The sequence below is a fragment of the Saccopteryx bilineata genome, chromosome 1 (assembly GCF_036850765.1).
Source record: "Saccopteryx bilineata isolate mSacBil1 chromosome 1, mSacBil1_pri_phased_curated, whole genome shotgun sequence".
In the NCBI taxonomy this organism is placed as follows: domain Eukaryota; kingdom Metazoa; phylum Chordata; class Mammalia; order Chiroptera; family Emballonuridae; genus Saccopteryx; species Saccopteryx bilineata.
The window spans coordinates 278,568,285-278,594,663 of NC_089490.1; the positions used below are offsets into that span (position 1 = coordinate 278,568,285).

At 43.9% G+C, this 26,379-nt stretch overlaps 1 protein-coding gene, 1 non-coding gene and 1 pseudogene across 3 annotated transcripts in view; 1 reads left to right on the forward strand and 2 right to left on the reverse strand.

Moving 5' to 3' along the window:
• Positions 1 to 5,411: 5,411 nt before the first annotated feature.
• LOC136319513 (small ribosomal subunit protein eS8 pseudogene) lies at positions 5,412 to 7,334 on the forward strand (annotated as a pseudogene).
• Positions 7,335 to 12,739: 5,405 nt separating this feature from the next.
• Positions 12,740 to 26,379, reverse strand: part of ATPSCKMT (ATP synthase c subunit lysine N-methyltransferase) — a 31,961-nt gene continuing 18,321 nt past the window's right edge. The window contains exons 3-5 of one of the 2 annotated variants that reach the window (XM_066253609.1): positions 24,925 to 25,062; positions 22,786 to 22,836; positions 12,746 to 13,272 (exon numbers count right to left, since the gene is read on the reverse strand). In XM_066253609.1, the coding sequence (XP_066109706.1) occupies positions 13,102 to 13,272; positions 22,786 to 22,836; positions 24,925 to 25,062 (360 nt within the window). In that variant the 3' untranslated portion in view covers positions 12,746 to 13,101. Of the gene's footprint in view, positions 13,273 to 22,785; positions 22,837 to 24,924; positions 25,063 to 26,379 lie in introns of both variants that reach the window. The other variant, XM_066253610.1, reaches the window with a different exon arrangement.
• Positions 14,961 to 15,036, reverse strand: TRNAT-AGU (transfer RNA threonine (anticodon AGU)). The gene has a single exon. It is a non-coding gene; the product is annotated as a tRNA-Thr (tRNA).

The following is a 26,379-nucleotide window of genomic DNA, read 5'->3' on the forward strand; positions in this document are numbered from 1 at the left end:
AAAAAAGAATTACTCCACTGATGTCGTTTGTATTAGACTGTGGAATGTGACTGATGATTTAGTAACATATAGATATATAAGTAAAAATCCCATGTGAGTCAAACAATGGCTGTATCAGTCTAATTTGAAGGCAAGTTCAAGAGACAGAAAGATGGTTGTCTGCACTGGTCACTGGTCAGACTATACCTGGGGGCTGTGTTTACACTTAAGAAAGATCATTTAAAACCTAACTGCTAAGGGGAGAGTCAGCAGCCTAGGGAGTGTCGGATTATATGAAGAACTATGAGAATGAAAGAGTCTCTGGGGACAACGAACTTCAAATCTTGCAGTTCTACCCCACAGAGGAAGCATTAGGTTAAGGATGGCACCAGGGGTAAAATTAGAGCCAGTGGGTGGGAAGTGCTAGGGAGCCAGGTTTCAGCCAGGTATACAGAAGGCATTTCCAATGGGGGTGCACCCGGGTAAAACCGGCTGCATTAAGAGTTGGGAGTGACCCAGGAAGAAATACAAATGGCCAACAGATATATGAAAAAATGCTCATCTTCTTTAGCTATTAGAGAAATGCAAATCAAAACTGCAATGAGAAAAAAAAAAACGGCAATGAGATACCACCTCACACCTGTTAGATTAGCTATTATTAACAAGACAGGTAATAGCAAATGTTGGAGAGGCTGTGGAGAAAAAGGAACCCTCATACACTGTTGGTGGGAATGTAAAGTAGTCCAACCATTATGGAAGAAAGTATGGTGGTTCCTCAAAAAACTGAAAATAGAACTACCTTATGACCCAGCAATCCCTCTACTGGGTATATACCCTAAAAACTCAGAAACATTGATACGTAAAGACACATGCAGCCCCATGTTCATTGCAGCATTGTTCACAGTGGCCAGGACATGGAAACAACCAAAAAGCCCGTCAACAGATGACTGGATAAAGAAGATGTGGCACATATACACTATGGAATACTACTCAGCCATAAGAAATGATGACATTGGAACATTTACAGCAAAATGGTGGGATCTTGATAACATGATACGAAGCAAAATAAGTAAATCAGAAAAAAACAGGAACTGCATTATTCCATACGTAGGTGGGACATAAAAGTGAAACTAAGAGACATTGATAAGAGTGTGGTGGTTACGGGGGAAGGGGGGAAAGGGAGAGGGAAAGGGGGAGGGGGAGGGGCACAAAGAAAACTAGATAGAAGGTGACAGAGGACAATCTGACTTTGGGTGATGGGTATGCAACATAATTGAACGACAAGATAACCTGGACTTGTTATCTTTGAATATATGTATCCTGATTTATTGATGTCGCCCCATTAAAAAAATAAAATTATTTAAAAAAAAAAGAGTTGGGAGTGAAACGCTACGCCCTGAATTATTCACACAGGGCTCCATAACCAAAAGGAAGTATTTCCCACTGGAAGTGAGGTTAGGAAAGGTTGAAGTCCTTAAAGGTTCTATTCAGCACTGTTTGTGTATGTCACTTGTCAATCTACTCAACATGTCCTTTTTTAGACAATATAAGAAGCAAAATAGAAAGCATAATGGCTTTTAACTTGCTGTCAAAATGTAGTGTTGGGCATAACTAGTCCTAAAAGTTAATGGCAAACTCTCAGAGAAGGCAAGAAATGATGAGGGAGAAGGCCAGGGAAAGAGGGATGAACGTGACCCAGAGTGGGTGGGGAGGGAGAAGGGCGGAGAGGAAGGCTTCACCAGGGAAGAGGCGCTCTCCCAGACCTGCTCCTCTCACCCCTCCATGCAAAGTCCTCGGCCATGCCCCACCCTCCACCTCCTGTCTCAGTGCACTTCTAACTTTGGGTTCTTTAAGCTGCTGACCTAGATCTCATAAATCACATGTTTCTCTCTTTCCATTTTATGATAAATATATACCTGGGGGGTAGGGGGAAAGACTTGGAGGTAGAAAGAAAAATCAAGAACTAACAACATTTAACCAACACAAGTCAGTGAAATTCAGTTCTCCATCTGTATAGAAGCCCTAAGTGCTGACAGATTTGCCCTGAAATGTCCCAGCTCTCTTATTTTCCAGTCTTGTTTACAGGTGTCCACAGTCACAACAGCTCAGCTTGTCACAACCCCACATCCCTGTGTGCTTTAAAAATTGGCATCTCCTCTGTGAATAAAAGCTATCTGTACATGTGAACTATAAAACATTAACTTTTCATTAAAAAGTAAAATACACAGTAAAAAAGTGCAAAAAAATATTTTAAAATACATAATGAAAGATGTCTTCCTCTCACGTCACATCCCAATTCCCACCTTCCCTCCCGAGAGGCAAAAGCTATTACCAGTTTCTCATATATTCATAGGTTATTTCTGGCAGGAAATGTCACGCGCTTCTTGCACAGTCCTGGGCTTGCAACAGGGCAGAAGGCCTCACATGCTCATCTGCTTTCTGTTGATCCCCCAAAGCAGCCTTCCCACACTATTAATTTTATTACTATCCCCTGGGGCAGTCTGCAGCACTACAGAGCTGCCTGTCTGCCCTGTCCAGTAATCTCCAGATACCAATACCTGTTCCCATTAATGCTATGGTTTCAAGGTTGCACCCATTCTGAGTAGTCTCTTATTAACCCTCCTTTTTCCATAAAGCCGTTATGTTTAATGTGCATTCTTGCAGAATGTGTTACAGTAGAGGAGCATTTATGTGGAAATCACATGTGTATTGACACGAGTCACTCTGCCATCTTTTTCACAGCAGTTTCACACAGATTCACCAAAATGTGCTTATTCTCCACTGGTGCACACTGAGTCTGGGCCCAACATTTTACTTTTCAAGACAATGCTGTAACATGTTATTATGAACTAAATAGTCCTCTCAAAATTCATATGCTGAAGCCTTAACCCCCAGTATCTCAGAATGTGATTGTATGTGGAAACAGAGCCTTTAAAGAGGTGATTAAAGTCAAATGAGGTCATATGGGTGGACCCTAATCCAACAGGACTGGTGTTCTTGTAAAAAGAGAGATTAGGGCACAGACACACAGAGAGGAAAGGCCATGTGAGGACAAAGGGAGAAGGCAGCCATCTGCAAGTCAAGGAGAGAGGCCTCAGGAGAAATCACACCTGCTGACACCTTGATCTTGGACTTCAGTCTTCAGCCCAGGAGACATAAATTCCTGTAGTTTAAGCCACACAATCTGTAGTATTTTTCTTTGGCAGTGTGAACAAAATAATACAGATGTGCACTTTCACAAACTGCTTATTTTTCTTCCCTTTTTTTTTTTTTTTTGGTATTTTTCTGAAGTGAGAAGAGGGTAGGCAGAAAGACAGACTCCCGCATGCACCTGACCAAGATCCACCCTACATGCCCACCAGGGGGCGATGCTCTGCCCACCTGGGGCATTGCTCCATTGCAACCAGAGCCATTCTAACACCTGAGGTGGAGGCCATGGAGCCATCCTCAGCGCCCAGGCCAACTTTGCTACAATGGAGCCTTGACTGAGGGAGGGAAAGAAAGACATAGAAAGAAGGGAGAGGGGGAAGGGGGGAGAAGCAGATGGGCGTTTCTCCTGTGTGCCCTGGCCAGGAATCAAACCCAGGACTTTCATACACTGGGCAGACGCTCTACCACTGATGCAACTGGCTAGGGCTACAAACTGCTTATTTTTCAACACAGATGTTATTTTTGCACTACCTTACCCTTATGTAGGGTAAACTAAAAGGCAGGTGCTGAGTCAATTCTGCTTTACCAGACTCTATTTCATCTACCTACTACTGGGCAAGCAGAACAAAATTCTGGAAAATCTGCTTTACCCTTCTCTCAGGCTGATGCTTCTTGCACAGGGTGCTGTGCCTACAAAAGAATTATTCTGATTCAAAGAGGCAAGGAACTCAAGCTTCAGAATTATTCAGATGTTGTTAATATCTACTCTAACTGGACAGATGGGATCAATTGCTGAGCAGGAGAGCCTTACCCATGCCCTGATCGGGTAGAGAAAAAGGGGAAATCATACCAGTTCTCACATTAGGCAGGCCTGGGTTTGAACACCAGCTCCACTTCTTGCTAGTTAGTACATGAGACTTACCAAACTACTCTCTAAATGCCTGTTTATCCAACTTAGAAATATCATATCTAAAATAAGCACTAAAAATGATGTATGTAAAAGACCTCAACATGACAGACAGTCTCAACATGAGAATTAGCTTTGTTATAATAGTTACTGAACTATGAGTTTCCATTCAGAAGTAACACTTCCAGATCAGGAGACACTATGGTGATCACAATGTGCCTTTCTGAGCTGTCACAGACATGCAGGTTGGGCAGGCTGGACTGGGGTAAGGGCCAGGTGGAAACAAGCAATCTGGCATTTCTCCATTATGCATCCATCTCTTTCAGGCTCACTAAAACTCAAATCCATACTAAAGCATTCCTTAACAAAATTCAAATGCCCTTGAAATTGGCAAAACGTAATGTAACACAAATCAAAGATGAGTGGACATGTGGGGAAAAGGCCATGTGATCAAATGATGAGAGCTAAGTGCCTGGGACAGGTAGGCCTGGAGGAATACAAAGGGAAGATCACCGAAACTGTCGGAAGTCCACCGGCCTTACAACTTGCTGCCCACCCACTCTGCTCCACCAGCATTCAGCCTGACGCCTTCGACACAGTCTCTTCTTTAGCTGCCACGCCCCCCATGAACACTGCAAAGCTGTCTTTACAGCAAACCCTGCATGTCCTTCCCACTCAAATGTATCCACCATTTGGGGGCTATACATAAACTTTTGTTAAATTATTCTGACACTAAGATTTTTTTTTTCCATTGATTTGAGAGAGATAGGGACAGAGAGACAGAGAGAAGCATCATCTCATTGTTCCCCTTAGTTGCTCCCTTTAGTTGTGCATTCATTGGTTGCTTCTTGCACATGCCCTGACCAGGGATCGAACCCACAACCTCAGCACACTGGGACGATGCTCTATCCACTGAACAGTCTGGGCAGGGTCATTCTTATAATAATTCAATTTCGCTGCCCAATTTTTTAACCTACAATATCACAGAGAGGAAAACTAACTTGATTCCTCCCTCCCATCCTTGAATTAAATCTAATAATCAAGCTATTGTTTTTTCGATCCTTCTTGGATACCATTCACACCATATTAAATTAGAAAAAGACATCAAATTCTCCTCACCTATAAAAGTTACGAGATGTTTTGTTCCTTTTCAATTTGCATCAGTCCATTAGGTCACAAGTGTGCCCATTCCAATATAACTATGTCATTATTACAGGAACACTTTGCTCTGAAGGAAGGTGTTCTGCCTAAGAGAATCTCAGCTTTCTGTTTGAGCGCAGAAACTTTATTGTGTTCTTTAGATAGAGTTGTCCCTACATTTATATACATATCCATTTTTCCCTTTGTGTTTTCTCTTTTCAGCCAGCGCCAAGCCATGGGCATCTCTCTGGACAACAGATATAAGGGCCCCAAGATCGGGGGCAAGAGAGAACCCTGCCACAAGAAGTGAAAATATGAGCTGGGAGGCCTGTCGCCAAGATCAGGGGCAAGAGAGAGCCCTGCCACAAGAAGTGAAAATATGAGCTGGGAGGCCTGTCGCCAACACTAAGATTGGTCCATGTCACACCCACAGTCCCTGTGCAGGGAGGCAGCAAGAACTGCTGGGCCTTCAGGCTGGTCGTGGGCAGCTTCCTCTGGGGCTCGGAGTGTTGTACATACGAAACAAGGGTTATCGATGTTGTCTACAGCACATCCAACAACAAACCGGTTCATACCAAGACCTAGTAGAGAACTGCATCGTGCCTGCTGACAGCACATAGTACCGACAGTGGTCCCGCTACAGCCTGCCCCTGGGGTGCAAGAAGGGGGCTGAGTCCTGAGGAGGAAGAGATTTTAAACAAAAAATTATCAGAGAAAATTCAGAAGAAAGGTGATGAAAGGACAAAGCATGCCAAAATCGGCATTCTTCCAGAGGAGCGGTCTCAGCAGAGTGAGCTTCTTGCATGCATCGCTTCAGGACCAGGCCTGGGTGGCCGAGCAGATGGCTCCGTGCTAGCAGGCGAGGGGCTGGGGTTCCAGCTGAGGGAAAGGGAGGCCCAGAAAGGCAATAAATCCTCCTCCCTCCTATCTTAGCTCATGTAATAAAGGTGTTTATTCTGAAAAAATAATTCATTTTTCCATTTAAACATACAACCCACACCATCTTTGGGGATAATAAGTTCCTTGTGTTTAATACCTATTAGGACAAGTAGTATTTCATTCATCATAAAATAACCTATTTCTTAAATGGAGTCCTTGTAGGAACTTGACATTCAACCAAATGCGATGTGGAGATGAGCTGAGACATTCAGGGACAGTGCCACTCTGCTCCTGCTGCCCTGGTCCTCTGGCTGGACGCGGGCCCCTACCAGGGTCCTCCTACCCCTCAGGACTGGCCTGCTCTCTGGACTGAAGCCTTGACCCAGAAAAAACTCTGTTATTCTCTTGTCTCTCACAGCCCTCCAAGCTCCTCTGACCTCAGCTTCCTGGCCTTAACTTCCACCTAGATGTCCCCAGTCTTTGTGTTCTCCAACATAAATTTGCAGCATGGACTCTTCATCTCATCTCTATGGCCTGCCTTTGGCTCAGATGCCCAAATCTGGGCCCATCCATTGAAGAGGGGTCTGGGTCCTCTTAAGGCTGCTCCTTTGACAAAGTTTGGGGTAGGGCAGTGTCACTTAGAAGAGGTGAGGCATCATTAGGGACATGTTTCTCCCAGGGCTTCAAGAACAGTCCCTGGTTCTAATCAGTGCTGGGGGCACAGCTATTCTCTCTCACAAAGCCCTCTGGGGCTTAACGAACTCCCACTTTCTTCTCCTAGCACCCACCCTTCTTCACTGGAGTTTAGATACAGACTGTCTTCATTTATCAGCTTCTCCAATGTTCCCAACAACAGGCACACCTTGGAGCTGTGGGATCGGCTCCAGATCACTGCAATGGAGTCATAATCTTTTTGTTGGTCGAGTGTCTTGCCTTCAAATTGTAAAAAAAACATCTGTGAAGCACAGTAAATTAAAGGGCAATAAAACAAGGTATGCCTGTACTTTGTTTTTCAATATCAGAGTCCAAAGTTGCTGCAGCCCCCTCATGCTCGGGGGTGCTAAGTTCTGTTGGAGTTGAACACTTCACTGCTGAAGACAACTCTGATGCCTCAGACCCCGAGATCAGCCAGAATGATGCCGGCAGGCGGCCCTGCTGGGCCGGAAAGCTTACCGGCATTTCAGGACCTGTTAGCACTCCGCGCCTGCTTGCAGATGGATCCCTTCTACAACATCCCCACCAAGTGGCTGCCCAGCCTCCGTTCCAGTATCTCCAGTGACAAGGAGCTCACCATGTCCAGAGCAATGCATTCTAACTTTAAATGATTTTAGACCACACTTCAGACTGAGCTTAACCTCCACATCTCTTTAACACTTACTCAATGACAGAGTGTATACCCAGAGCCAGTCAGAGCAGGTCTAATTGCAGGGAAGCAAGACCCTGTGCTCCTGTGTTGATGAGACCAAGCAAGGTGACAACTCTCCTTGGTTTAAAAAAAAAAATGAAGACAGTGTGTCCTCCTTGAGGATGGGAACAGGGGAACATGGTCATGTTCATGATCACTTTCCCTTCTTCCGCTTGGCAACCTTTCAACTATTGGAAAACATGTGTCCTGATTTCTTCAAGCATTCTCTCATCCAGGAAAACACCCACGACCTCATAACTGGCTCTCTCGGGGTATGTTTTCAAGACCTTTCACCATCTAGAATCTATTTTGGCTTTTCACCATGGCTTCGTTCATTCATTTCTAGTTTTTGATATCATCTGTGTTAGTTTAGGTACAGTGTCAAAACACGCGCCTTGTGAGCCAGGAGGGGGTGGCACAGAGACCTCTCCCAGGAAGGCCTTTCCTTGTGCGCATGGTGCAAACTGCACCCCCAACTCAGCCAACCATCACATCAGGGGGACAGCACCCACCCTGCCCAGCCAGCACCTGGGAGAATCCTCATGGAGCTCGGCTCCCTGCCCACTGCCTTTCCTCATGCAGGCTAAGGAAGTGCTGACTGGAGGCTGGACAAGTCTGGGGAGTGCTGGGTGTGGCTCCTCAGTCACCAGCTACACCACAGACTGGGGAACATAAGCAACAAGTATTTATTTCTCACATTTGGGGCTAAGAAGTCCAAGATCAAGGCGCCAGCTGGTTCAGTGTGTGATAACAACTGCTTCCTGGTTCATAAATGACTGGCTTCTTCCTGTGTCCTCCCTGTGACAGAAGGGATGAGGGAGCTCTCTGGGGTCTCTTTATGAGGGCACTAATCCCACTGATAAGGGGTTTCCTCTCATGACCTATTACCCAAAGGCTTCACCTCCTAATACCATCATACTGAAGGTTAGGATTTCAACCCATTTTCAGGATAGAAACACGCAGTCCACAACACAGCCTCCCTACTTGGCAAAGCTACGTGCCAAGGACAGCCTGAAGGTAACTTCTTCCCTTCCTTTTCCTAATTCCTTACTAATCATGAGAAATCAGCTCTCCCCCTATAAAACTCCCTGGGTGCAGGGATACAGCTAAGGCTCTGCTGTTCCTCACCTCTGCCCACATCTTCAAGCACAGGATGCTCTTCTGAGGTGACTTGTCGGTTGTGAAGGCTGGGTCTGTGTTCACAGCCCTCTTGACTTGGTGCAATTCCCCAAACACCACTCTGGAAGCTACTCAGATAAGGATCCCCACCCCAGAGTCTCCACCCCTCTGGTACTCCAGAGGCACCTTCTGACCTGGTCAGCCAGTGCTGTCCCTCAAGTATTCTCGGGCAGGGAAAGTGGGCTCCCAGGCAGGCAGTACTGGGCTCCCCTCACTCCAATTCAGCCTCATACCCTCCCAGCACTGTCAGGCTGTGGCACAGGTGAATAACAACACCCAAGTCAGAGCAGCTTAAAAATAACATGTGTTTATTACTCCACTTAGCAAGATATGTTGAAGTTGTAGGCTCCAGGTCAGTTCAGCAACTCAGTGGCATCGAAGACCCTGAGTTGTTCTGCTTTTCTGCTCCACCAGCCTCAGCACCTTGGCTTTCCTCTTCAGTTTCTCCAGGGGTTGCAAAGTGGCTGCTAAAACTTCAGGTGTTACCACTGTATGCAGCCTGTCCAAAGACAGGATGCTTACACCTCAAGTATCTCCTTCTAACAGCAAGAAAACCTTTCCAGAAACTCCCAGCAATATGTCCCTCAAACCTCACTGGCAGAAACTGGATCCTGCCCACCACCCACTCTGATGTCCGAGAGATGGGACCAAACAACTGGCCGGGCCCATTGTCTCTGAACACATCAATGCCTGACACCTGAAAAACTGGGGATTCTGTTCCTAAGGAAGAGGGGCCATGATGGCTGGGCAGAGGGAGCAGTGTCTGCACATCTCTGGCAGACCCGCTGGCTTCCCCTGCTCCAGAGTGGTCAGAGGCCTACAGACTCTGCCGCCTGGTCCAGCTGACTTCAACATCTGCATGAAGAACTAGGCACACTGTGGCTCTTACAGGTGAAAGATACACCATGCAGCCAAGCTCTGTGCTTCTTGTTTGTCTGTTGAGACTTAAGTAGACTCCTGCAGTATACACTGCAATGGCTTAGAAGTCTTCCCTGGGATGCACTAAGACAGGCCTAAGCTGGGAAACTCATGTCATGGCACAAGCTTAGAAGACGCCTGGACTTGAGAACATTGATTTCTTTACAGCAGGTCTTCCAACACTTGGCCACCAGGGAACTACTTTGGCAAAGGGGTAGAATATAGATGTGTCATTTAAATGTCAGGGATCTTGCATTTTTTCTATTATGGTTGGTTATAACTTGTCACAGTGTACGCCAATCAGCCAGCGATGATAAACACAGAGAATGTAGAAGACAGTCTCATTTCTTAAATCTTTTAAACTTGGTTGCACGTGCATATGTGGAGCTCAGCATTTCAAGGAACTGAGCAACTGACAGAGGGTCTCATGAGAACCCCCTTCAGCATACCTAGGTTGCAATCCTGGGGCCATGATTTTGAAGAAGGTCATTCAGGTGGTAACAAGCTCAAATCATGTACTTGCATGTTGGACCCGGCAGGTCTTTCTTCACAGTGGCTCCCGTTAGGTGCATTACCCCTAAGCTATATTTCTATTTATTTATCTTAACTTTAAATTTTACCATATTAGTACTTATTCCTGATTTCAACCTGCAAAGACATTTTTGAACTCTGTTTTTGACATCAAACATACCAGGTGTTATTCCCTACCTTGCGTCATGTGCAAATTTGATCAATGTCCTTATCCAAGAAACTGATAAAAATTCTAACCAGCCTGTCAGGGAAGCCACAATAACCTCTACTGGAAAAAACTTACTGAATAGGTCTTACTTAAAGGAACAATTTTTTTTTTTTTTTACAGAGACAGATAGAGGGATAGATAGGGGCAGATAAACAGGAACGGAGAGAGATGAGAAGCATCAATCATCAGTTTTTCGTTGCGGCACCTTAGTTGTTCATTGGTTGCTTTCTCATATGTGCCTTGACCGGGGTGCTACAGCAGACCAAGTAACCCCTTGCTCAAGCCAGTGACCTTGGGTTCAAGCTGGAGAGCTTTGCTCAAACCAGATGAGCCCGCGCTCAAGCTGGTGACCTCAGGGTCTCGAACCTGGGTCCTTCCGCATCCCAGTCCAACGCTCTATCCACTGCGCCACCGCCTAGTCAGGCTAAAGGCACAATTTTAAGAAGCAGTTAAAGATCTTGCAGATTCCATGAATCTTAATACTTCTACAAAACAGTCTGTTTTATTGAGGTTGCAGGATTAAGCATCATCTATTCTTGGGAAGCTAAAGGAGAAACCCCCAAAGTGGCAAATTATGCATGACTCTGCATATAACCTGATGCCTCTCGTTCTGTCACCAGGAACACATCTGCCTCTGCCCACCACACCATCCTGGCAATGAGCTACACGGGCCCCTCTCCAAGCCTGCCCAGCCAAGTTATGGGGAGCGGAAGTGACAGTGAGGGGCAGACAAAAAAGCTGCACACCATGGCAGAGAATTCATTCTCCATCAGGAAATCAGGGCCTGGGGAAAGGGAGAAATGGTAGCAGCCAAAAACCTGACAAATGTCCACAACACACCATCCTGTCACCCAGAACACACACAGTTGTTCTTTCTACTGTCACACTGTTAGTTCTTTCCAAGAACTTCACACCAACATTTGCTCACCTATGTCTTTGTCCCTACACTTGCTGAATATAAATTAGGGAGGGGCCTTGCCTGTTCATTCACCACTGAATCAGAAAAGCTCATTACACAGAAGACACTCCATAAGTATTTGCTGAATGAATTAAGAAGTCCCCAGTTGCTTCTCATTTAAATAAAAATTATCAAATTGATCGCATTTTAATCAGTTTAGTAAAAGACGCAAACCATCTCACTTTATCAGATTTCTAAGACAGTTTGGTATTTAGGTTACAAGGTGTATGGCTAGCAGTTCAATTCTTTTCTGTGACAAGCAGAGATTAGTTGAGCCACCATTCAATATTAATTTTTCAGATATATGAAGCCTGTCTACTCAAATTCAAAGGTTTTCCTCAACTTGTCTTTATCTAAATCAGTGAAGTCTCTTCTCATAAATGAGAAATATTAAATAAAGGGTAGCTCTCATAAAATCAAGAAGTGACCAGCAGAAATAATCTGCAACTTCTGTGAATAAGTTTTTCAATAGCAACTAAAGTAATAATAATTGCTATTTACAGATCAAAGACTATATGCCATGAGTTTTGCAAATCGGTCCCCCTGTTCAGTACATCATTATTCCAAAGACAGGGACACTCAAGAAACCAAGCCTCTGAGAGGGTAAGCCACTGTCCGAGGCCTGCTGAGGGTCCAGCAGGAATCTGAACCCAGGTCCGGGTTACACTGACGCTCACGATCATTTATTTTATTATTAAATTATTGCCAACCACTCCACTACACCATGTATCTTCTCTGAACACCCTGTTTGGTGAAATCCAAGATTCTATCAATGGTATCTGATTATGTACAATGCTGCCATCACAGCTATAAAATACCATCAGTTGGAAGGAACTCACAATTTCAGAAATGTTAAAATATGTATATACAGGCCATGGCCGGTTGGCTTAGTGGTGGAGCGTCGGCCTGGCGTGTGGGGGTCCCGGGTTTGATTCCCGGCCATGACACACAGGAGAGGCGCCCATCTGCTTCTCCACCCCTTCCCCTCTCCTTCCTCTCTGTCTCTCTCTTCCCCTCCCACAGCCAAGGCTCCACTGGAGCAGGGTTTGCCCGGATGCTGGGGATGGCTCTATGGCCTCTGTCTCAGGTGCTGGAATGGCTCTGATTGCAGCAGAGTGACACCCCAAGATGGGCAGAGCATCGCCCCCTGGTGGATCCCTGTAGGGCGCATGCGGGAGTCTGTCTGACTGCCTCCCCATTTCTAGCTTCAGAAAAGTACAAAAAGGAAAAGAAATATATATATGTATATACACACTCACATCTTAGATTCAATAAAATACAGTAATCTATGATCCTAGAAAAAAAAATTATTCCTAATAAATGTTATAAAATATAAACGCCTCTCTAAATCCCTGAGAAAATTAATTTTGTCAAAACATATAGAGAAGAAAGAGATAAATCTTAAGTATGAATCAAGTTAGAAAAAACCAAATATTTACTAATACACACCTCTTTAAAATGGTTTCTTCTCATCTTGTTTCTTCTCATCTGTGGCATTAAATCATAGTCTTTATAATGTAAAGAGCTGCCAACATCGTTCCCAACCATCAACATCCATCACTTACTTGTATTTTCATACATCCAAGTGCAAGAAAAGCTGAAAGCACATTTTTTTAGGATATACTATGAAAGGGGACTTTAAATATATCTACTGTTCTTAATTTGTTTTGTTTTCTCCAAAAATTAAGGAAAGTAACAGTAAATTCTCATGCCATGCCCAACAAAAATATACTCTTTGCTAAACACACAGCTTTCAGTCTCTGTGAAATCAAAGACCATTGACACTACAGAAAAAAGAGTCTCAATAAATTTTGTATTTGAATGATCCAGTGGAAATGCATCAACCTTCAGGGCCTCTTTTCACTCCCTCTAAAAGTGCTTCTGTCATAAGCCCACACAGTGTCTATCCCCTCTCCGGTGACCTGGTCCGGGGTCCAGTTGGGGAAAGGGAACCGGCAAGCGATAACTCTAGCATCACCCTCAAGTTCAAGCTCAAGTTTCTTCTCCAACTGTTGCATCTGTGGAGAAAGACAGTAACTATTTTAGCAGTGAGTAACAGGAAATGATTCCCAAATGTCCTCTGTATTTGAGTCCCTGAAAATACCTGTGAAAAAATTGCTAATTGTAACAAAGATCACCTCAGGGTAGACTTACATTATCAGACAATCCATCAAAATACACAAGTCACACTGACAACAGTTATAAGAACATCTTCTGCCTGACTAGGCGGTGGCGCAGTGGATAGAGCATCAGACTGGGACACAGAAGTTTGAAACCCGAGGTCGCCAGCTTGAGGGTGGACTCCTTCAGCTTGAGCATGGGGTCACCAGCTTGAGTGCAGGGTCGCTGGCTTGAGCATAGGATCATAGACATGACCCTATGGTCGCTGGCTTGAGCCTAAGGTCTCTGGCTTGAGCAAGGGGTCACTCGCACTGCTGCAGCCCCCAGTCAAGGCACATATGAGACAGCAATCAATGAACAACTAAGAAGCCACAATGAAGAACTGATGCTTCTCATCTCTCTCCCTTTCTGCCTGTCTGTCCCTATCTGTTCCTTTCTCTGTCTCTCTCTGTCACAAAAAAAAAAAAGAACACTTCTAGTTCAGTTATGAAATACGCCATTTTTAGCAAATGTGTATCACAGATACCTGGTTTTCAAACTAAAGTCATGATGTGGCAATAATTAAAATAAGAAATAGATTTAAGGCCCTGGCCGGTTGGTTCAGTGGTAGAGCGTCGGCCTGGCGTGCAGGAGTCCCGGGTTTGATTCCCGGCCAGGGCACACAGGAGAAGCACCCATCTGCTTCTCCACCCCTCCTCCTCTCCTTCCTCCCTGTCTCTCTATTCCCCTCCCGCAGCCAAGGCTCCATTGGAGCAAAGTTGGCCCGGGCGCTGAGGATGGCTCTATGGCCTCTGCCTCAGGCGCTAGAATGGCTCTGGTTGCAACAGAGCAACACCCCAGATGGGCAGAGCATCGCCCCCTGGTGGGTGTGCCAATTGGGCGCATGCGGGAGTCTGTCTGACTGCCTCCCCGTTTCCAACTTCAGAAAAATACAAAAAAAAAAAAAAAGAAAGAAATAGATTTAAATTATTTACCAACCTAAACACTTCCATCTACTCTGTCTCAACTATTTAACATATTTCTCCATAGTTTTAATATTTCTGAAATCTTACCACTGACATTGTCTTGGACTTATAATTAGCATTTTTTCTTTCTCAATAGCAAAGGTGCATCTTAAAATCAATAGCCTCTAGATTCAATGAACTATAGAATATAGACTATAAAAAATATACACATTCTACCAACTTGAAATATAAATATTTCATACTTCTTATAAAGTGTATCAATAATATACTGATCATTTATTTCTTTTTTTTTTTTTTTTTTTTTTTTTTTTTTTCATTTTTCTGAAGCTGGAAACAGGGAGAGACAGTCAGACAGACTCCCGCATGCGCCCGACCGGGATCCACCCGGCACGCCCACCAGGGGCGGTGCTCTGCCCCCCAGGGGGCGATGCTCTGCCCATCCTGGGCGTCGCCATATTGCGACCAGAGCCACTCCAGCGCCTGAGGCAGAGGCCACAGAGCCATGCCCAGCGCCCGGGCCATCCTTGCTCCAATGGAGCCTTGGCTGCGGGAGGGGAAGAGAGAGACAGAGAGGAAAGCGCGGCGGAGGGGTGGAGAAGCAAATGGGCGCTTCTCCTATGTGCCCTGGCCGGGAATCGAACCCGGGTCCTCCGCACACTAGGCCGACGCTCTACCACTGAGCCAACCAGCCAGGGCCGATCATTGATTTCTTGATAGTCAACACAACATATAAACAGTAAAATCTTATTTATCACTGTGTCATTTTATTACCAATCTACCTGTGGAGAAAGTATGTTATTGCTTGCTAAAAGTACTGACATTGTAATTGTATCCGCAAATTAACAATCACTTAAAATTTATTTCCAATTCCTAAAAATTTATTACCACCTTCATCTTCTAAGAATATTTTTTCCAATCTTTCCTTTTAATTTCTTTTGAAACAATTTCAAACTTACAGAAATGCTACAATAAAGCTTTTTCATATTTGCTTTACCCTGTTTGCCCTCTTCCGCTCTGAACATTTTTTTAAAACATTTTTTAACTAGAGAATTGGTTGCATGCAACATGCTTCTTTATTTCTTGATACTTCTGTGCTTTCTAAGAAATAGCCCTAGCACAGGTATTACATTCAGGAAATTTAGCATAATATTCCAATAAAATAATTCCAATAGTAACATTCCAATTTTGTCATATGTCTCAACAATTAATGTCCTTTACAACATTTCCCCCCATCTAGGATTCCATATTACATTTAGATGTAATGATTCTAGTCTCACTCTTTTTTTATTAATAAATAAGATTTTATTTATTAATTTTATGGGCGTGGCAGGAAGAAGTATCAACTCATAGTTGCTTCACTTTAGTTCTCTGGTTGCTTGTTGTATGTGCCTTGACTGGGCAAACCCAGGGTTTCAAACCAATGACCTCAGCATTCCAGGTCAACAATCTATCCACTGCACCTCCACAGGCCAGGCTCCTTGGTCTCTTTTAATCTAGAACAGTTCCTCTATCTTTCTTCTCCTCTTGTGTCAATAACATCCTTTAGAACAGGGGCCCCCAAACTTTTTACACAGGGGGCCAGTTCACTGTCCCTCAGACCATTGGAGGGCCGGACTATAAAAAAAAACCATGAAAAACCCCTATGCACACTGCACATATTTTAAAGTAAAAAAAAGGGGGGGGGAACAAATACAATATTTAAAATAAAGAACAAGTAAATTTAAATCAACAAACTGACCAGTATTTCAATGGGAACTATACTCCTCTCACTGACCACCAATGAAAGAGGTGCCCCTTCCGGAAGTGCGGCGGGGGCCGGATAAATGGCCTCAGAGGGCCGCATGTGGCCCGCGGGCCATAGTTTGGGGACCCCTGCTTTAGAATATGGGCCAGTTATTTTTTTTTTGAACAGCCCTAAAAAGGGTTATTCTGAAGTTCATTGAAGTTCATGACTTCGCACGTTGAGTCCTTGGCAATGATCCTATAAATGGGGCTGTGAACATCTTGGTCAGACATCCACGGAGTCCTCTTGCTTTGAGGGTGACAGTCACTTGGTTGAAGTGGGATCTGGTATCTCCTCAGTATGGTCACTATTTTTTCCTTTATAATGAATAATTTGTGAGAAAATATCTTGATAGGATGTACATATCCTGTTACATATCCTGTCCCTACTAGGATTCACTGATTATTGAGGCCTAAATCAATCAATTTTTTTGCAGTGTGGCTTTGCTAATCCCATCATTTCTTCTAGGTGGAATTCTACTTTCTACCACAAGAAACGGCTTTCCCTTCTAACTACCCAGCTAGCTTCACTGTAGGATGAACTCCTGAATTATTTCACTTAGTGAGTGATAATCTACTTTGTCTCTTTTATTCTAAAGCTCAAATTGTCCAAGTCTGGCCCCTGGTGTTGTAAAGTGCCGTACCCCAGATGCTAAAAAGTACAATACCTCACTTCTGTGGGTTTACATAGAGACAGCAAGTCCAGATGAGTTTTGCAGGGTTTTATTAAAGGAGGAGATTAAATATGCCGGCCGCATATGGCTGACACGGGGTATTTGCAGACGCAAATTGTGTGTGTCTGCCACAGCCCTTGCGCAGGTTATATACCTTTGCTCTCACATACACACAGGTTGGCAGGAAAAGGAGGAGGGGGATGGGACACAATTCATTAGCAAGCTCACCACATTTGTCTATAGGATTCATAAAAAACAATTTTACACATCAAAACTTATAAGGTAACACAATAGCAAAAATGTTATTCTATATATTAAAAAATATTCCTAAATTTTCTAGTGTTCATTTGCCATTCCTTTGTTTAGAGATATATACATTAATTATACATTTTCAGGAAGGGATGGGGTAGTTTCCATGGTGCTAAGGGATAAATGCCTGCAAATGGCTCATCAAATAAGAAAAGGGTTTTTTTCTATCTCTCTCTTCCTGCACCTGGCTAGCTATTTACCTGCTTCCTTGCAGGTGTGGGGGGAAGGGAGGGAATCTCAATCTCCTTCCTCTGTTCACTTACAATACAATGCTATCGGCCATCCTGGTTTGGTGCAAATCACACAAGCATAAAAAATCATATCTACAAAATCCCTCTGCACATCTAGCCCAGATTAACAAAATGCTCTTTAAGCTTCCCAGTAGAAGGGAGCCTCCTACACAGTACATTTCTGCAAGCCAGGAACCTTCCACATTTCTTCTCCCTTCCTTCCCCAAAGGGATGATGGGACAGGAAGCCTGACCTTTCCTCCTAAAATAACAATATTAATTTTTCAGTTTTTAGGTACCTTACCACACCGGGAGCCTCTTCAAGTGGGCTTTTCTTTCCTTTGAACATACCCCTATCAAATATTTTAAGCACTTCCTTATATTCGGGCTCAACAAAATGTTACAGGCTTTTGTATCTTCCCTTCCTCAGCCCTGGGATGAGCTGTCTGTCAAAGGTTCCTCTCAGTGGGAAAAGGTATTTAGAAACCAAAATCTGCCCTAGAGTGATAGCCCAGTTAGTTAGAGCAGCATCCCCACATGCAAAGATTGTGGGCTTGATCCCCAGACAGGGCACATACAGAAACCGATCAATGTTTCTGTCTCTCTCTCCCTTCCTGTCTCTCTAAAATCAATTTTAAAAATTTAAAAAAAAAAAGAGCTAAGCAAAAACTACTCCCTTTACAAGTACCAAAGTAAATCAAGACAAATTGACAGTACTTCTATGAAGATTTTATACCTTTAAAAAGTGGCTTGGAAAAACTCCTCAATATGACTTACGATTACAGTGAGCTAGAATTCTGATTCGTTAGCCTCAGTACCAAAATAACAAAGAATCAATTATAGCCTGGCCAGGTGGTGGCACAGTGGATAGAGCATGGGACTGGGACGCAGAGGACCCAGGTTCAAAACTCCAAGGTCACCGGCTTGAGAGTAGGCTCATCTGGTTTGAGCAAGGCTCACCAGCTTGAACCCAAGGTTGCTGGCTCGAGCAAGGGGTCACTCGGTCTGCTGTAGCCCCCCGATCAAGGCACATATGAGAAAGCAATCAATGAACAACTAAGATGCCACAATGAAGAACTGATGCTTCTCATCTCTCTCCCTTCCTGTCTGTCCCTATCTGTCCCTCTCTATATTTAAAAAAAAAAAAATCAATTCCATTAAGGATGGAATATTTCCATTCTTTTAGTAACCAGGAAAAGATTACTTTAAAAAAAAAGTTTTGTTCCTTAGGGAAAAAATTAAATAAGCAAAGAACGAGACAATAAGTATTTTTTCAAAATACCAGGGGTTTCTTATGGTAATTTTGTTCATAAAAGGAATAATTGTAAATGCATTCATATTACCATTATTCTTTTCTCTTTTACAGTTTCTTTTATTTGCAAATGACTGTCATATGCTAAGTCAAGATAAACTTAAAAATGAAAAGGAGCTATTTCAATCATAAGAAATTAACTAATTTACACATAAATATGCAACAAATCTGGGTCTTGATATCACACACAAAGAGAAGCAGTAATATGTCATGTATGTCTAATGGAATTCAAACGTATTCATACAATTATAGGTTTCAAAGTGACACAAACTCATCATACTCTAATTACATCTTTAAAACTTTAAACATAAGGTGAAACCATCTCAAAGGCAGAGAAGACAAAGTAGCCAGGGCCATGCAGTTCAGAACCCCTCCCCACACCTTGTTCCCTAAGGCACGGGCTTTGCTTGCCTTCTAGGTAACACCCCCACCCTCACCTTCGGCCTCCCCAATTCCTCCCCTCCAGCCCTTTGCTGAGTGCCCCTCATCTGTCAGAGGCCAAGGCTCAGGACTTGGATGGCTCTCCCTCTCTCTGAGTGATCTAAGCCACCCCTCTGCTTCAACTCCTGGGTGCTGATGCCTCCAAACCTGAGCAGCCCTCCCTCCTGAGCCTCAGAGCCCTCCATCCACCACTACCCACCTGACGACATTCCCCACACACATCTCAGAGGTCACACACCACCCAAAATCCCCATCTCCCAAACCTCTCTACCAGCACCTTTCCCAGCTCACCATGGCAACGCCAAGCTTCCAGTTACTCAGGCCAAAAACCTGAGAGTCACCCTGGACACCTGTCTTTCTCTGCGCAGGGCAGCCTGTGATCCTTTTCACCCAGTCTCTTCCTCCACTCCTTTGCTCAAGCCCGGGATCATTTCCGCCTTATAAGGACCCAGGGTCCTTAGAGTCTGAGTCCCAGTCCTATTTCCTCTCTGACCTCACTCTCCCCTGCTCCCCACACTCACCCTGCCCCTGCCACCACCTCCTTGAGGCTCCTGGAACCCAGCAGGCTCACGCACCCCAGCGCCTTCAAAGTGGCCGCTCCTGCCGCTGAAATGCTTTCCCCTCTTCCCGACACAGAGCACATGCCTCTGCCCCATCCTTTTCTGGCTTTAGTTTGCCCCACAGCACTTACCCCTTTTCTTGCTCAATGTATTCCATATAGGCCTCTCATTTAATATCTGCTCTCCCTACTAGCTTAAGCACCCAGGGCAGGGATGTTTTTCTCTTTTATTCACTACATTATTCTAAGTAGGCTCTGCATAAATACTGGTCAAATGAATGAAGATTAAATAATCCAATCATGAATGATTTTTCTTTATCAGAACATGCTAATAATATTTTCATTCATCAATTTAAAACAGGAATCACAACTAAAATTAGTCATTCTTTAAAGTTACAAAATATAATAGCCCACTGGGAAAAGTGTACTTAATGTGTATGTTTATATCACATTTATTCATTCACTTAACAAATATTTTCTGCGTGATTATTCTCTGCCAGATGCTGCCATGCTGGAGGCCTGGCAGCGAAGAACACAGGCCAGCCTTCACTCCCAAGCTAGTGCCCACAGCAAACACCACCAAAGCCATCACACAGGAAATGTGCAATAACTCACACAAGGAGAAACAGGCACCGTAAGAGTGAAAAATAGGGGGCTCTAGAGCTCGTCCCATTGGGGGATCAGGGATCACTCTGTGAGGAAAAGACAATGGACCATGAGTGGTCAACGGGTGTTCACCAACTAGGCCCAGAGCTGGGGGACTGAAATCAGAGGAAGGACATGGCCCCACACACAATGGAGCCCAGGAACCAAGAGAAAAATGGGGGCTGGTGCACAGGCAGCTGAGGGAAGCCAGGGCCACCCCATACCAGGCCTCAAGGCCATGCAGAGGGTGTAGGCCTTATTCTCACTGCTTTTAAGAAGCAGGAAGCCACAAAAGGGTTTTAAACAAGACCACAAACAATCTGTTCCGCATTTTCAAAAGATGCTCTTGGTGGATAAGCTTGTCTTAAATGTGAGTATTTATAATCCTACTACAGGATTTACCAGGTCCAATAGGATTCCTCATTTCTTTATATTAGATACACATCAATATTGAAATGTTAGGGTACTTGTGATTTTTAGCCACGACTATCAAAAGCAGGATGAGGACTTAGAGCACTAGGGTTTCTACCTCTGCAGTTCCCTAAGGGTCCTTCTGGCTCTCTCAACCTATGTGTGCTTCAGCTGCCCTAGAAAACAGGTCATGCCACACTGGCTTTGCTGAGCCACCTCAGCATGACTGGAATACTGGCCCATGCTCAGGGAAGGGAAATGCATTTTAATAGAAGAGTGAATGATGAGACCTGGACAGATACAAGGAGTTCTCAGGGCATACACGACTCATCTCACTGAGGGAAGACCCAGCCCCTGGACCTCAGCCCCTGGATCCTGGCCACTGCTCTCCCTCCTGCTGACATCCTCCAAGTAGGCAAAGCTTGATGAGGGCAGGAAGTGTGGCCCCTGACACTTGAAATTGGGCCTCCAGACCAACAGATGCCACCTGGTCCCTCTGCACCTGTGGTCGATCCACCTGCGTGGAAAACTGCACAGTGGCTGAATCCCTGTCATTCCAGGGAATATAGATGCTTCCTACGTTTCAGCTGCTCCTCTTTTTATTAGGAATAGTAAAATACTACAAGTCCCTTATTTAAAAACTTCTCTATGTACAGAAGAATAAACAGTAACTGCAAAAGCATTCATCAAAATAATAGGACCACTATTGCCCTTGAGTGAACAGTCCCAAAAACTAACTATACTTCAAACATGATAAGAGAAGCACAAGGACTTGGAGGCCACCTGTTACGTGGTGACTGTGACAACCAAAGGCCACTGCTGCCCCCCGCAGGGACACAGCTGCCGTGGCTTCATAAGCCCACATCTTGAGCCATCATCCAGCCTCCCAGCACTGCATGGAAGTCCCAATAAACATCAACTTTCTATTTTTAGAAAGCATGCATTTCAAATTAAAGTGATTTTCCCCCAAATGCTAATTATTCTGAAGGAAGGCCCACACAGCATAACTAGTAAATACCCATCAAATTCCACAGCAAGTCTATGATCCTCATAGTTTTGTTTTGCCTCGTTTTGTGTTGAATGGCCAAGGATCATGCTCCTCTACATCATCTCATTTCTGTTACAAAAGTGTAGACAGCCAGATCTCACCTTACGTTGAGGGTTACTAAAAATTACAAACGTACAGAATCCTGACACTTTCAAGAATATGTAACAAAACACTTCTAACTAGACTTCAAAAATATGAAAGAAAATGGCATTACACTGAAGGCTCTAGTGGTAAGAATGAATTTTTCAAGCATTAAAATTTCTTATACAAAAATTAAGATATGAATAAGAAAACAAAACAACAAAAAAGTAAAATTCCCTTTTTTTAAAGTAGAAAACCATATCAGTTTTATAGTGGCATTTCAGCAAACATCCAATTTCAACAAGTTTATTATGGCTACAATTACAGACTTTGCAAAGTGAAAAGGGATTTCTTTCCATGGTCTGTAACCCAACAATTACAACAAAAGCATCCCATCCTGGTCATCTTCCCAAAGGCTAAATTTAGGACCATTTTCAGTGCAATGCTGTGGTATTTCCACTTTTGAAAGTACATAATCAAAGTTCAGTAGAAATCAGTCATCTGAGGTCAATTGAAACTAGCCAATACTCATCTGCACTGAAAACTATCTTACTGCAAAATCGCAGGAATGATCAACTCAAAGGGAACATCCCATTAACTTTCCCAAGTGATTTCCGCTGGATGGAGTGGGCGACCAGGAAAATCTCCAACTGCATTAGACACTGGGAGCTCATAAAGCAGTTCTCAGACTGGAATTGTTAGGGCTTAGAGAGATAATGTAGATTTTTATCTGAAGCAAAAGTTTAAAGATAAGACTGACTCTTTTATGAGTAACCTTTTAAGGTCCTGAAGTAGTTTCTCTAATCAATAAACTGAAAACTAGTGCTCCCTTGTCATCTCTGGGAGGCCGTCACTGTGCCTGTGGGTGAGCAGCCATAGAGGCTGTTCTGTTACTCAGAAGGGCCTTCACAACCTAAAACCAAAGAGTCAGGGGACAGGAGAGTGCATACTTACCATCTGGGGCACCCCAAAAATAACAACGTTTGAGTACTGCGAAAATGTAACCTGAAGGAGAGGAGGAAACAATTCACAGGTTATTTTTTTTCTTATTTTCCAAGTGAGAGGAGGGGCAATAGAGAGATAGACTCCCACATGTGCCCCTACATGTGCCCAGCAACCCCATCTGGGGCTGATGTCTGTCCATCAGGGGCCATGCTCACAAATGAGCTATTTTAAGCACCTGAGGCAAAGACTTCAAGGAGCCATCCTCAGCACCTGAGGTACTCCAACCAATCGAGTCACGGCTGTTGGAAAGGAACAGAGAGAGAGAAGGGGGAATTGGGGGTTGGGTGGAAAAACAGATGGTCACTTCTCCTGTGTGCCCTGTCCGGGAATTAAACCAGGGACAACTACATGCCGGGGTGATGCTTTACCACTAAACCAACCGACCAGGGCTTAGGTTAATTTTTAAAAGCCAAATATCCAGCTCAACTTTTGTTTCAAAATGAGTAGCAATTTTATATTGTACCAAACAGTAGGTTTTCACAGAGGGGCCCCTCTGAGATTTCACAAAGAAAAAATACCACGTGCACACTTTCATTCTTACTACTTCGATCCATCACTTTGCAAAATGCTTCCCCATAAGTCATCTCATTCCATCCTCACAGTGACTCCCTGCAAAGCCTGGCCCAGGGGTTGTCTGTCAGAAAAGCCACTGACTCATCCAATGATCAGCTGGTGGTTGAGCCAGTTGGCCCTGGGCCTTCTGTACCTCTGGTGCACCTTCCTACTCTACTCTGCACCAAAGTAGCTTTGCAAGAACTCGAGAGATTTCAGACTACCTGTTTATGTTGAACCATCCTTATTCTAGTCCCCATCCTCTTCATTTTATTGCAAAAAGCGCAATAAAATGGTCTTTAGTTAAAAAACTGGGGGGGGAAAGTGCTTTGCCAGTCAAAATTCTTATTGCCCGATAAAAGTCTTCTGTACTCTACAGAGAGATCGTTTATGTATATGTGGTATAAAAAAATGCAAGCAAAACTCAAATGAATTTTTATAAGCTACTGATGACACCATTAAAATGGGAAGTTCTTATTTAAGAAAAAGCATTTTATGGAGCAATCCTAAAGCAAAATTACAGGGCGTTTTTTTAGAGTACAAATAAACTTGGAAGTATCTTGTACTTTATGGTTACCGGGAGGAACCATGGCAGCATGGTTGGTGGATTCTTTCTCTTTTATTCGCACCCATCTCTGCCTCTCCAACTCACACAACACACAGACAAGTCTACTGTTCACCAAGAACAACATTAATAAATCAATCTCTATATTACAAGTTACAAGATTTCCAAATGAGAGTTTTTAAATCTCATTTTGTATTAAATGAAACGAGAACTTTTCTAATTTAGCAAATTCTTATAATTCACATGATATATCATGTCATAAACCTTAAGCTCATGCCCTAGCCGGTTGGCTCAGTGGTAGAGCATCGGCCTGGAGTGTAGAAGTCCCGGGTTCGATTCCCGGCCAGGGCACACAGGAGAAGCGCCCATCTGCTTCTCCACCCCTCCCCCTCTCCTTCCTCTCTGTCTCTCTCTTCCCCTCCCGCAGCTAAGGCTCCATTGGAGCAAAGATGGCCCGGGCGCTGGGGATGGCTCCTTGACCTCTGCCCCAGGTGCTAGAGTGGCTCTGGTCGCGGCAGAGCATCGCCCCCTGGTGGGCAGAGCGTCGCCCCCTGGTGGGCGTGCCGGGTGGATCCCGGTCGGGCGCATCCCAGTCGGGCGCATGCGGGGGTCTGTCTGTCTCTCCCGGTTTCTAGCTTCAGAAAAATACAAAACAAAACAAAACAAAAAAAACCTTAAGCTCATACCCTAAAGCAGTGTTCTTGTAATCTTCATACAACACCAGGATGAGTAACTCTTTTACGGACCCGCACAGAATTTCTGGTGGACTGGTGGTTGAAAAACACTGCTTGCTCTTAAGTGGTCAATTTGCAAATCTATCCGTTTAAAGGTTTTTACATTTTATTATGCTAAAATATACACTTTTATTTTAATTACTTTCTTTTTATACATTTTCCAGTTTGCAATCATACCAATTATGAATTATAAAGTCTCAGTTGGAGTTTCCTAGAATTGTACTTTGCCTTACATACCTTCCACAAATCTGCAATATGAAATTTGGCCGAGTGCTGTACCCCTTCTCGCCAAGCACGGTATCTGGAGTACCAAACCAGCCATGGGTTTAATTCATAGCCAACCGCTGTGAATCCTGCCTTCGCAGCTGCTATCACCTGCACAGAGGCAAAGATTCATGCAGGATAAAAAGAAAAAATATCAAATTACCAGGAGAAATAATATGAATATTTCCTATTTATGATCTATAATCATAAAATGTCCAATTCAGAGTCACCTCCTTTGTTCAAGACACCATTAAAGATAGATTTCTAAAGTTATGTTGCTTTATGGATAAGATACTCCCAGCCAATTTTAACGCAGTTTCACATTTTTGTCAAAATTTCACCTCAAGCGCCAGAACAGATAGGCAAGCCTGCTTCAGACAATTATGTAATTAATTCCGGACTGCCCAGCCTCTGGGTCAGTCTGACAAAAAGTTGCTAAAATCCCAGCCTCTCTCCATCAGTGACAGCACACCAGGGGCGAAATGAATGTACCCAGGGGACTGTATTACGGACTACATAGTTATAATATGCAATAAAAATAATCTGTCAATAAAAGCCATATTTCCTTTGTATTTAAAATTGTTCATTCAAAATTCAAAGCAGGTAAAAGTAAACTGGAACAATCAGAATAAAGTCAGCTGCAGAATGCCACTGCCTGCATGACAGGGAGAGTGGACTGGTCTCTGGGCCTCTCTGCTCCTTGGTCTTGCCACCACTCTTCACAGGAGCATCCCGGAAGGAGCTGTCCCACCAACAGTCGTTTCCAGAGAACTAGAATGCTGCCCCTTAAGAAGGAACCATTTTCTCCTATGTACCCATAAAGATTATATTCAAGTATGCAAAGCACTCAATCTGGATTTTAAAACTTCCTCCTGATTAATATATACATCTGATTTCTTAAAAACATGAGGCACTTTTTAACTTCTTCCTAATTATTCCAGGTCACCATAACAAAAGTGCAGGGGCAGGGGCTGGTGAAAAGCATCGTGGCCTGCTGGTCTGCACTCGAAATGTCTCCAGAAAACTGTGCTAGACGACTGCTACCCTCACTTTTCAGCTCATCATGAATGGAAGCTGAAGGCCTTAGGTGCCACCTTGTCCATGGAGGAGCATGCTCTGGGACACCCATTTGCCAGTCAGTGGCCTTGAGTCAGTAAAACAGCTTCCCAGCAGGGCCCCCTACTCTAACACTGTTACCCCATAGGAATTTTACATGTGCAAGTATAGATATATGTAGAAGCAAACATTTATGATGCAAAATGTGTAAACCAGTGAAACTCCATGATTTAACATGTTTCTTCTAGTTAACACCACCTCTGTTGGCCCAAGTTTCTTAACAGCAAATCTCATAATCACCAATTCATTGTTCCTTTTTACTTGGCGTACCTTCAGAGCACTTTCTCCTTTAAGAAAAAATTAAATCTGAGA